The following is a 12,349-nucleotide window of genomic DNA, read 5'->3' as shown; positions in this document are numbered from 1 at the left end:
AATTATAACTCCTACAACTAAGTAGAGCTGGGGTTTGGTCTCTAGGTAAAGAAGAATGCACTCCATGTGTGTCAATTATTAACCTGTGCTTTGAATCCTTAAGTCCATTAGGGATGACAGAGAGGGGAAAGGTACATTGTAACTGTTTTTCCAACAGTGTTGCCATTCTGTTTCCAAATCAGTGCAATCTATTGAAGGCGGAGGCACGCACTGGGTGAATGTGGTCACTGTCCTATGTCTCTAAACATTAACCCAAATGATAGACAAGAACATCTTTTCCCCCCCCCAAAAAAAAGAGAGAGAGAAAATCAAAACCGCAGCAGGTGCAGCTCTCCCCTGGCAGCTGCTAAAACCTGTCCAGTTCACAGGCAATAGCTCTGCTAATGCTTCTATTCCTATAACCAGTCAGAGTGGCAATCAGTGCTTGAAGGCAACAGCTGCTCTGCTGTCATGGCCATTCATTTCTGCTCACCTATAAAGGCTGCTAAAGGTTGTAGTTCTAGCAACCTTTCTGGAAATAAATTAACTACTGAAAGATGTTTTTGTGCTTGTTGCAGCACTGTGGAAGTTAACTTTGTAGCAGCTGACAGTTTGAACAGTGACCACCTTTCAATCAATTAGTTGATGCTAACGGTGCATTGGCTTGGAAGCTACCGCAGCACTAGATCTAGCAATATCTAAAATTCATTTTGCTGTAGATAGTTATTTAAGAAAGCAACTCACGTGAACTGATCACCGGGGGGAAAGCCTTGCGGTTTTGAACGTCCACTTGCCGCAAGTCATCGCACAGCGCCTCATTCCATCCGTAACAGCTATTCGAGACTTTCTTTACGCGTCCTTTTTTCTCCCAAAATTCTGTCAGGCTTCCCTCAGCACGGGGGGAGGGAGTTTGCAGCCCCTCTGTCCTGCCCTGCGCCGCGGAAACACCCGGCCGCGGCCTTGGCCCGGCCCGGCCGACCGCCCGCAGCTCACCCGCGCCCCCCGTGAGGCAGCCGCACACTTACCGGCCGTACGGGCTCTCCGACGGCCGGCTTTGCCTGGCGTTGCCGGTACCTTCGGTTTAACGGGCGAGACGGGGCGAGGAGCGCTCGAGGCCCGGCCCGGGAGGCCAGGCCGCGCCCACCGGCGCTACGTGCGGCGCCGCAGCCCCGGCCGCCTACGTGTGGCGATGCATGCGGGGCTCCCGCGCTGGCCGGCGCGGCCCCGCTCACCCGCCCCGCCTCACGCTGACACGGCCCTTCCCTTCCTGACCTCCCGGCGGCCCAGGGGTCGCGGCGGGGAAGGGCAAAGCCCCGCGGACAGCTCCGCGGCTCCCGGCAAGGTGCTGCTCGCACGGCTGCCGGGGGCTATCGCCGCAGCCCCGCCGGGCCGCTCCCCTCCTCCCCGCGGCTGGCGCTGAGGGCGTGGGGACGAGGCACGGCGCCAGAGCACGCACAGCGGGCTCCCCCCGCCGCCGCCATCATCATTATCACCCCCTTTCCCCAGCGGGCGACGCCTCCACCTCACAGACGCACCAGAACCGCCTCGCCCTGCGGCCGTTAACGGGCCAAGGCGCACCAGTGCGCATGCGCAGGGGCGACCCCGAGGTGGAGGGGGAGGCCGGCTGCTCATGCGCATGCGGCGCGGTGGCGGCTGTGAGGGACGTGCGCGGTGGCGGCGGGATGTGCTCGGTGCCGGGGCTGAAGGCGGATTGCGAGGCGCTGCTCGGCGCCTTCCAGGAGGCCGACACCGTCCGCTTCGAGCGCTTCGCCGAGCTGTGGCGGGAGCGCGGCTTTCACGCCATCTTCTAGTGAGTGAGCGGCCACCACCCACCCGGCCCGGCCCGGCCCGGCCCGGCCCGGCCCGGCCTGGTGTAGGCGCGTTCCCCCCCCCCCCGAGCGGCCGTTACCGCCGGGCACCGGCGCCCCCCTGCCGAGCGCCCTGGGCCGCCCGCTGCTGAGCTCGGGGCGACAGTTCCCTCCTGGCGTAGCTTCTGGGAAAGGTTTGGGCAGGTAACTGACGGTGAAGGGCCTAGTCCCTGCGTGATGCAGGGGAAAAAAAAGGTCAGGAGTTGATTTTCTTTCTTTTTTTTTTTTTTGGTATATTGCTAAGGCCTTTGGTGTGAGTGCTGGCAGTGACGTCGTCAAGGAGCGTGGTGCTGTTCTCACGACGTGAGATTTAAAACGTGCTTGTAAAGCATCGCGTTTTTCACCCTAAATCTAATTTAATACAAGGAATGGTAGGCGGTACTGCCAGAGAGCGTAAGGCCTGGCCCGCCTTTGAAGGCTTCCCAGAACTTGAGCCTTAGATTAATATGTTCTAAAATACATAATGTTTATAATAATTATTTCTGTTATGGATTTTCTAAAACCATAACACTTTTTATAGTCACTGACTTTAACATGCTTCCTTTTTGTTTCCTCTAGTGGTAGAATAAGAGCTTTGGAGAGGAATAAGCTCACAAAGAAGACTTTAGACCTGGCGCAGCAGTACTTCTTGCCTCCTTATGCTTTCCAGATTCGAGTTGGTGCTCTGTATCTTTTGTATGGGCTCTATTCTGTGCAGCTTTGCCAGCCAAAACAAAAGGTAATTGTTCTCGAGGTTTTTTTCTCGGGAGACACTAGACACAAGGTGTATGGTATTCTTTTATCTACTTACTGTTTTCAGGAGAGGAAACCAGTATGTAAAGGAGTCGGGAACTCCTTTATATACTGGAGAGGTGGTTTACTCACAAAGTGTCTGATGTACATTGTGTCCATATGTAAAATTGAGACCAACTTCTTTAACCATGAAACTGAAATCTAAGTATTTTACACTGATGTTATTAAATCTCGTAACTTAAGTCAATACTTTTTACAGAGATAAAATCAGGCAGTTTTAAAGTGACTGCTATATAGCAACTGTCAAAGAGTCCAGGAACTATCAAAGAAGCGAGTTAGAAAATGAAGTGGGCAAGGTAGATGGAGAAAGAGGAAAGCAAGAAATAAGGGAGAGCTACTTTATGAGTATTTCATTGGCAGCATGTTCGTCTACAAGTACTGTGAATGTATCTAGTAAATGGGAGTCTCAGTACTAGTGATATGTTTCAGGCACCTCAGAATGTGAAGAATTAACTTTTTCAAGTATTGCAGAAGACTTGTATTCCATGTTACTGTCAAAGCAAGTGATTATAGTAAGAATTTTATTTAATACAATAGTATAATAAGATCTGCGTAAAATTTTGATAGTAATAAATGTTATGATAGAATCCATTCTGTGATCATGGGACGTATGCTGCATCCTGCACATCCAAGTATCGTGCACATTATGACATGATCACAGTAGTTGGCTGAAATCACTTTTATTAATTGAAATGTGCACTTTGGTATAACAATATACAATTCTTCTGTTGCAGATCAGAATTGCTCTCAAGGATTGGCCTGAAGTCCAGAGGTTTCAGCAGGATCTGATAGAGTCCCAGCATTATGATGCAGTGTACATCTTTAGGAAACTGCGAGTTGCCAGAGCATTCCATTTCACAGCAATGCCAAAGCTAGTGAGTTATTACATTGATGACTTATTATATTTAAGAAAATATCTTCAGTTTTCTATTGCTGACAAAATTCAGCAACACTGATGCATTTAGTTTTTTTTTTGGCACTGTGTTGAAACATGCTGCATCTTGCTTTATATAACTAGATACATAAAACCTAGATGATGGTTGAAAGTACCATACTCCTCACTTAATAAAAATATTAGCTGTTGAAAAAATATGTTTTGGTTTAATGATCTCTTCATCTGTGGGAATTTCAAACTCTTGAGTCTGGGTGTTTGATTAAATTCTGGACTAAGGAATAGAAAAGTGTTAATTTTGCAAAGCGGTAACTCTGAGCGCTTGATAATAAACCCACATATTATCGTCAATGGGATAGGTGTATGCCTTCCAGCAACTGTTGACCGCTGGATATGCGGTGATAATTTTCAAGAGGAGGTGCAGTTTAAGTTTGCTGTTTAAGTTATGAAACATTGTCTGTCTTGCTTTAGTTAAATTACAGAACTCAGAAGAAGGTCCAGGAAAATGAATTTAAAGAAGAGTTTAAGGATCCAAGTAACCGAGTAAACAGCCTCATCACTAATGATGTGCTGGAGGTACAGTAACTTTTAACCTACTGATTAATCATTGTGTTTTTCTCTGTTATCCAAGAGCTATAACTTCTCCAATTGTCCCAATCAAGTCTTTCATCAATCTTCCTTATGGTAAGCAAACTAGGGTAATAGTCTGTGCCAGCAATTTTACTTAACATTCAGAAATATGGCATTTATTTTGGAAGAACTGTGGTACTTTTTCAGCACCAAAATATGCTCCAGTGTTTCATAGGCACTTTAATACAGTCTAAAAGAGAAGAGGACAAATGATCAACTCACTTAAGCAGAGAAAAATGGAAAATGGGGTGGGGAGAGGCGGAAAGCATGTTTGTTGTGATACATCTGCAATTTGCACGTGGAGACTTAGATGCTTGTGGTCATAAAACTTGGTTATCTGCAAGGTAACAGTTATCTGCCTTCTCTAACTTTTATTTCTCCTTTTCAGACTTGAGTGCATTAAGTGTATAATACGTTTTTAAAAAAGTGATAGTATTTCAAGCAGTATATAGCTTTTAGTATTGGTCATTATAACTTGGTCATAGATTCTTTGCTTCCAGGTTTTTTTTTCTACTTGCAAACATGAATTGTCAGTACAGATGACTACCAAATGGTACAAAAATCACTAATCTGTGAAATGGCAGGGTGAGAAGACTGCAAAATGTCTCTTCCAGAGAGATGAGAACAGACACCAATATGAGAATGGAACTTCTGTGAGCATCATCAGTGTCACTGAGGCTTCCTTCTTAGTTTAAATAATGAAATGTACTCTCTCTTCCTTTGCTTATTTGGTGGACTGATAGAACAGTGCTAGGCATCGATATTACTAGGCCCTCTGAAACTGAACAGTTGCTGCTAACAGGCTCCATTCATAGCACTCTTGGTTGCTCAGTAGTTGGTATAACCCTGGTTTTCTTAATTGAGGTCTAATATTGGTTTGCTGCTGAACCTTTTTTCCTGAAAAGCTTTTTCTGTTTGGTTTTTGTGTGTTTTTTTTTTTTTTTTATTTTAGGAACTGATGAATATTCATGATCACTATCAGAAAATGAAGTGTGTCATCTCAACTGACAAATCTCAGCCGGACAAGGCCCTGAGCTTGATAAAAGATGAATTTGTAGTTAGTCTTAAAGATATGACTTTGGAACATCAGGAATGGCAGCAGAAGAGAATGGTAGGTTATCCTGACTGTTACGCTGTGGCAACTTTACACTTTATGTGAACATGTAAGAGCTGGCTGATTTAGCCTGATGACATCTAAGTGTATTTTATAAATCTGAGACTTAAGTAAAAGAAAGTGAAACGCTGAAGATATGGGATAAGTAAAACGCTAGACAGACATATAGGAGTGTTCTGGGGATTGCGTATGTGATACTGTAGTGAGTGCAAGCCTGGTAGAGGTGGCTTATGGGGGATATTGGGATGAGTGCATTAAATACCTCTGTTATGCTTATTCTGGAGTCAAGCAAAGGGCTGTAGTACTGTGGTGTAAGAGGGATGAAGAAAACAGAGGTATGTGGTTACTTTAATATTTGTTTTGCGCGATTCCTGGGTTTCTTCTAACGTGTATGATAGAGATTTAAAAAATTCATCAGCGCTTTTTTTTTTCCAGAAATTTTTAAATGCTAAAGAGGCTGATGAAATACCAAACAGAAAGGAAGAAGAGACCTCTCTAGCATCAGAAGTAAGAAAAATTAACTAGTTTACCATGCTCTGCAGACAAAATGTGTTAGTTTCTCATCTTCAGGACTTGATAGTATCAAAGCAAGTTACCGTAGTAGTTAGTGGAGCTGGGTTGAGCTTTTTTGTTTCTATTTCTATTTTTTAATCAAGTTGTTCTCTAAGCTGGAAGTATTCACTACTAATACGTCTCTTTGATGGCTATAATAAAAAGCTATGGTCCCTTTCAGGTAAGGAGGGGAAGGAGCTGTACCTTCTTGGCCAAACTCCTTTGGGGTTCCTCCTGCAGTTTCATCTAAAGGCAGTATTCACTGCTTAGGCCACAAAATTCTCTAATGTTGTACTGTCTTCTGTTTAAATATTTGCGTATTTCCACCTTGAATTTAAGTCAGATATAAAATTTCAAATTTGAATTTTTCCTCTTAGGCTTTGTAACAGTGAAGGCCATCAAAATTATGCTTTGCCTTTTTTAAAGAAATTTGGACTACTTTTCTTTAAATTAAGCATCAATTCTGCAGCATTTGTTACAAAACTACAGCTCTAGTAAGGTATTGCTCAACTGATTTCCTAATTTGATGTTGCCCTTTAATATCACTGTCATAGAACGTAAAAACTTTTTTCTAACCAATTTCTTTGTTTCTTTGCAGGGTTCTGAAAGAGCAAATGCATTAGCTAAAATCAAGTACAGATCCTATTCTGCAGTTGTTGAGGTAAGGTATAAAATTTGATGATAGGGATGTGTTTATTTCCAAAAAAGCAGTTGTAAGTACCAGTTTAACATAAACACATGGATCCAGAAAGGAATGAGTTAAAACTGCACTCTAATTCAACTTTTGAATGCTCTAGTTTCCCTGCCTATTGTGTCTGCTTGGGGAATTGTCTCTGCTTGGGGAATTTTTGTTTACAAAACATATTTTTTAATGTCAGTGCACCATTTTTTAAGTAGATATAATAAACAATTTAGGAAAATACATGAAGTGTTTGATTACTTAAATTCCATTGGCTTTGAAGCTCAGATATTGGAAACTCGGAAAGCACCTGGGGGTTTAAAATCACTTGGCAGTTCTTGAAAACATTGGTTCAATTATTGCTAATTTAGAAATACCATTGGATTGTCTTTTCGATAGCAGACCTATGGTAAACATTACATCTTTTTTACTTATTAAAATGTCCTTTGAATATGCACTGTTAAATGAAACAGCTTTGGAATGTGCAGGAGTCCAGCCTTGAAAATGTGAGGTGATACTGTTCCCTAGGTATCTAGATAAAATATGGTAATAGAGGAAAGAGGCTTTATGATGGAGCAGTTCTTAGAAGCGTTCCTTTTGGCTGCACACAGTGATGTGCATCATGAAGATGCAGAGTGATGAGAATAGACAGTGGTTTGAAAATAAATGAATGTTTCATTACCTGAATTTAAACAATGCACTATTAAACCGTAGGAGGGCGTTGTCCTTTTAAACTGAAGCACCATAACCAGTTAGAATCTCCCCACTCCCTGACATTTGAAGAAGTTGATGCTTTGGTCCTTGCTGAGTTGTGGACTGCGTGACACACAGTAATGTGGGGCTGTAGCAGTTTAGCTTTTTTTTTATTGCTTATAGATTTATTTGGGTTTTAGGCCTCCAAATCCAGAAGACACCGTCAAGTAAAACTGGAATCTTCTGATTCAGGATCAGAATATGGGAAATCTCAAAGCAGAAGTAAAAAAAACAGTAAAAGACCACAGGCGGCAAGGAATAGAGATTCTGCAGAAATCCAAGGTATGTCTTCATTACCTTGATGAATCTGAAGATACTGCAAAAGTTTGTCTACTGCTTTGTCCTCTAAGGCAGCTTGATTAAAATTTTGTGCTCCTCCATGGAGGTAAAAGATCGGAGAAACTGTTTGTGATGCTCCTGTCATTACTGAACCTGCCTGTCTGTTTTCCACAGTCTGGTTGGGTAGGGAGAGAGTGCATGCAGTTTATAGTTAATCTGAAATCTCATATCTAATCTTCAGAATTGTTCATAGGAGCAACTGTTAGCTACTTTGCTAGTAGTGTAGCAGTGTTTTGATTTTTCATGTTGCCGTACAAGAAACTTAGTGGTGATTAAGACGTGCATCTAACTGTTTCTCCTCTTGACAGATAGGCTGATCTTCATAAAACTAGAAGCAGGCTGACAATTTTGTAGTTAATATATCTCGGTGGAATGCACAGTGAAACCTACCCGTCATGTCTGTTCCTGGTGGGCTCTTGAAGGAACGCCTGTTAATATTTCTGAAGAGAGAATAATATTGCTGTCTTAATGACAATGCTTTGTAAAACCAGTAGCTGCACTATTACATCAGTCATTCCCTTAACAGCTGATGCTCATTATTTATTCTGTCTTTTGTTATTGAAACTTTTAATACTTCCAAGTGAATTGAAATCTGTCTGATGTTGACAACTGATGCAATTTCAAAACTCTTTTCAAATTCTTTTCTTAGTACTGCAATTATTATGTCCTAGTTGTTCAACCTTTTGATAGTTTACAGCTAGACTTAGTTTTGTCCTTCTTGACCAAAATTGCTATAGTCCTGTGACTCACTGTTTCTAGCTGTTCTGTAATTTTATTTTCTTTCTCCTGAGTAATTTGTCATTTAGCTAGGAATAAAAGCAATTTTAGGGAGCAAACTTTTAAAAACAGGTACAGGGTCCTAATTCCCATGTTTGGGCCCTTTTTTCTCTTTTTGAAAGTATACCCTGGAAGAAAACACTTTTAACTGCTTGTTCTCCGAATAGTTCCAGGTTATCTGTATCAATGTAAGAAAAGCACCAGTATGACCCCGTATGTGCTCAGTGAAGGCCCTGGCTTAATGCAGTCAGAAAAAGACTGCAAAATCTTAACATAGAAATTTTTGGTGTAGAAGCAACAGTAGATGATAGTTTTTTTTCCTATAAATCTATCAGCAGGTGAGATGCGAATGACAGAGGAAGCTGTTACTAGGCATGTTGGGATGCCTATAATCACAGAAGAAGGTACCTCAGATGAAGAAGGTACAGTTGAAATTCCAACAAACTAGAAAGTTGTTTTTAATAGCTCTCTACTGTTCTGTATGTTTCTGCAATGAAAACTGATGCTTTGGAGCATGTTTTGCCAAGGCTGGGGTTTTTTTTTAGCCTATATAGTGTTCTCCATGTAGAACTGCATGAAAATTGAAGCTTTGCCCTGAGGTTTTGTTACGAGCACACAAGCGATGACACAAGACTGCAAGCCGTGTGCTTTTTCCACGCAGACTTCACTACAGTATGTTCAGAGTTAAAATTGGTACAGTTAAAAGGAGATTTACTCTTCTATAATGTATATGTCTTCAAGAGTTCCGATACATAATAGTACGGAAAGTTACTTTCAGTTATTCTCCCACTTACTGAAGATGCCTGTTGAGAGTAGCTCTGAAACTTCTGTAACCTGCACTCGAGGTCAAAGTAGCCTTTGCTGCCTTCACCTTCATGGGAATGAGGGGACGCAGAAGTTTTTTCTCTAGCCTTAGGTTCAGCTCAGCAAAGTTTCAAGGACTAAGTTCCAAACTCGTATATGTACAGTAATAGCTTCCTCAGCTATATTAGAAGTTGTCTGACATAGTTGAGGTAGAATTCTGGGAACTGGAGCAGAACAGAAGAGTGATGACTTTACTATCACTCATATGTTACTGAAAAGAATGTAATTCTTGTTTGGAAGTAGTGATAAAGCAGGCTTCTCAAAGATGATGATGGAGTTACTCTGTGGAAGCCGCCAACGCATTTAGTAAAACTTGAGGTGTTAGATGAGCTTGAACTGATCTGCAGCGCAGAAGCTACAGGGTTTGTTTTCGGTATTGCTGGAGGAGAACGGAGACTGGGAGCAGAACGCCGTGGAACAGACACTGTCCAAAGAATGTTGCAGCTTTTTTATCTTGAGATACCTCATTCAGCAGTGCTCTAGGCAGAGGCTGGGGCTCTGCTTTGCAGCCATGTCTCTTTCTATACTGGCAACATTTCTTGGACAGGAGCTGGCCAGTCAAAGGCATGGTTTCCATTCTATGACCAAGCTATAACGACCGATGGATCTAGCTTACGTAAAATGGAAAGCAGACTTGATAGACCAGAGAGACTGGTTCTTAGCCTGAAAGAATAGTATTGTATTAGGTTACCGGAAGGAGAGCAAATGGTTAAGTACAACTCCTGAAAATCTTTAATGCCATAGGTGCGTGAGGAATATCTCTTTTGGAACTGACTTTGTATCCAAAATTGCATGTAAAAGAAGGATGCTTCATTTAAGGTAGCATGATAAGAACTATTAAAATAGGTTTATAGTGAGGTAGCACATTTATTTGCTCTTTTCAAAAGCACGGGGCATCTTGTAGTGCTGAAATGAGATTACATCTTCTGATCACCTTAGTCAATTGTAGACAGTTTGAATGCATTCAGTTTTTAGATGGTCAAATTGAAAGCAAAATAGTACATTTAATACTGTACCTGAATTGCTTACACTTCCTTCAAATTGTTGTGGGCAAAAACAGTTTCTCTCTAAATCAGGGACATTCTCCATTTCACTGAATATCTTCCCCAACAAATTCTGAAGCATTTAGAATACGCATAGGCCATCTCTTTGGGTATCGGGTATTTGTGACTATTCCGTGTGTGAAATTCACAGTGGAATCTTAAAGCAGTTCATGGGAAGGAGAAAGGTGTTTATTTAAATAAGCTTTGAAGTGTAGTATTTTATTCATCAATGGAATTTTTGTTGATATTTTAAAGGAAATTATATGCTATGGAATGTGGGAAGATTTTTTTTATATTCAAAGCGATGGAGAGAGGGGTTAAGAGGGGATCTCAAGAGCTCATCTAATTCATTTCCTTTACTGAGTGAAATTAATTCTATTTTAATCATTCCCATGAGGGAAAATAGTTTGAAAAGCTTGTCGGAAAACTATCTTTATTTCCTTTCAGAAGTACCTCTCCTGAAAAGGAAAAAAAGGCGCTAAGAGGATCCAGTTGGAGAAGCACTGACGTGAATTTCAGCAACAAAATATAAATGCCAGAAATAACCAAGTGCTTGTTTTGGATGCCTTCGAATGTGTGCACAAGAAATGGCTGGGACCAGAGCTGCAGGTGACGTTGGAATACTGGTAGTGACTGATATACCTCAGCTGTCTAGTGATAAAAGCACCCAGTGCTTTGAGGAATGGCAGCACTTCTTGTGGGAGACAAAGTTGCTATTCCCTATTTAAGATGGAAAGAGACAGAAGATGGTTTCTTTTATTCTTTTATTGATTTTTTTTTTACTGAGCTTGTACAATATGAGTAATCATTTAGAACTCAGGGTGTTTTTTGTTTTTTTGTTTTTTTAGAAAAGGCTGGTAAAAGAACTGCTTGCAAAATATTTGCCGATATAAAATGTTTGGAATCTTTTATCTCTGAACATAAAGTTATGGTTACTAACTGTTTAAGACTAGTGCAATAAATTATTTTTCACAGAGTTTATTTGTTCCCTTTCATGGTGTGCGACTTCAGCAATATTTATCACTCAGATCTCACAGGTGTGGTGGGAAATGAAGATTAGACTTGGTGATAAGCCTTTTCATTGTACTCTGTCTCCAGTGGGTCTGGTATCACTGTATATTTGAATGAAGAAATATAGCATTTATTAATTCTGCAGATGATATCAAGCTGTTCAAAGGTAGGACTAGAACTCAAAATGATCTTTACAGATTGGAAAGGTGATGTAGGAGAAGTGGATGTGCGAATAAACGTGAAGATCAGTACTGAGAACTTTGCAGATACAGGATGGGGGAATGATTGCTAGGCAACAGTACTGCAGAAAAAGCAAACAGATTGAGAATCATAAGCTGGATTATTTTCTGTTGTAAACAATAGCAAGCATTTGGACTGGACATCGTCATTTAGTCCTGTAAAGCTGTAGCCTTAAATAGGCCCCTCTAACCCTGATACTTCAAGAAGAATGTTCATAATTATTCTCCTTGGTATTTTCTCCGGTTGATCAGAGCTGTAAAAAGTATGACCTATCAAGAAAGGCCAAAGGAACTGACGTGTCCTCATCTGGAAGTACAAAATGGAAATATGAAAGGTTTTGAATATAAAAGGGTCCTAAATTGAGTGAATTAGTTTCGTACTATGACTATCAAGAAAGGCCAAAGGAGTTGAAGTGCTGTTATCTAGAAGAAGAAACGCGAAGTGGAAATATATAAAGGGCTTCGAATATAAAAGGAGCCTGGATTGAGTGAAATTTGTCAGATAGGGTAAGGAGGAATACGCTTAAATGACAAACGGAATTAGGTTAGACATTGGAAAACCGTAATAATTGAGCACTAGTGTTACATTCAGTCTCGTTTATGGGCAAAGAGGAAATGCACCTTACTATAAAGCCAGAAATTTATTGTTTAAATTATGGAAATCTTAACAGTCTAATCCAAGAGTCATTATTAGACTAGATCTAATTATTACTGAAAAAGAATACATCTGTACGGAAAAAAATCTCTATAGCACTAATAATGCAGTTAAGTATGAAGTGTCTGTATGATAATTTTTTCTGCTCCTTTTTTCCTGGTG

The 12,349-nt window shown here is 41.2% G+C and overlaps 1 protein-coding gene across 3 annotated transcripts; it reads left to right on the top strand.

Moving 5' to 3' along the window:
- The first annotated feature begins 1,255 nt into the window (after positions 1 to 1,255).
- On the top strand, positions 1,256 to 11,258 carry SNAPC1 (small nuclear RNA activating complex polypeptide 1). 3 transcript variants are annotated; one of them, XM_068947364.1, is made up of 10 exons: positions 1,256 to 1,789; positions 2,406 to 2,565; positions 3,374 to 3,514; positions 4,003 to 4,107; positions 5,114 to 5,272; positions 5,711 to 5,782; positions 6,426 to 6,488; positions 7,400 to 7,541; positions 8,714 to 8,797; positions 10,730 to 11,258. In XM_068947364.1, exons 1-10 carry the CDS (start codon positions 1,566 to 1,568, stop codon positions 10,762 to 10,764), a joined length of 1,185 nt encoding a protein of 394 aa, XP_068803465.1. In that variant the 5' UTR covers positions 1,256 to 1,565; the 3' UTR covers positions 10,765 to 11,258. The 3 variants fall into 3 exon arrangements, with proteins under 3 accessions (XP_068803465.1, XP_068803464.1, XP_068803466.1); XM_068947363.1 differs by having other exon boundaries at positions 1,264 to 1,789; positions 8,711 to 8,797; XM_068947365.1 differs by lacking the exon at positions 8,714 to 8,797 and having other exon boundaries at positions 1,551 to 1,789.
- Positions 11,259 to 12,349: the final 1,091 nt, after the last annotated feature.

This window comes from Struthio camelus, chromosome 5 (assembly GCF_040807025.1).
Source record: "Struthio camelus isolate bStrCam1 chromosome 5, bStrCam1.hap1, whole genome shotgun sequence".
Taxonomy (NCBI): Eukaryota; Metazoa; Chordata; class Aves; order Struthioniformes; family Struthionidae; genus Struthio; species Struthio camelus.
The sequence above is the reverse complement of the archived record's forward strand: the minus strand, read 5'-3'. Positions and strand labels throughout refer to the sequence as shown.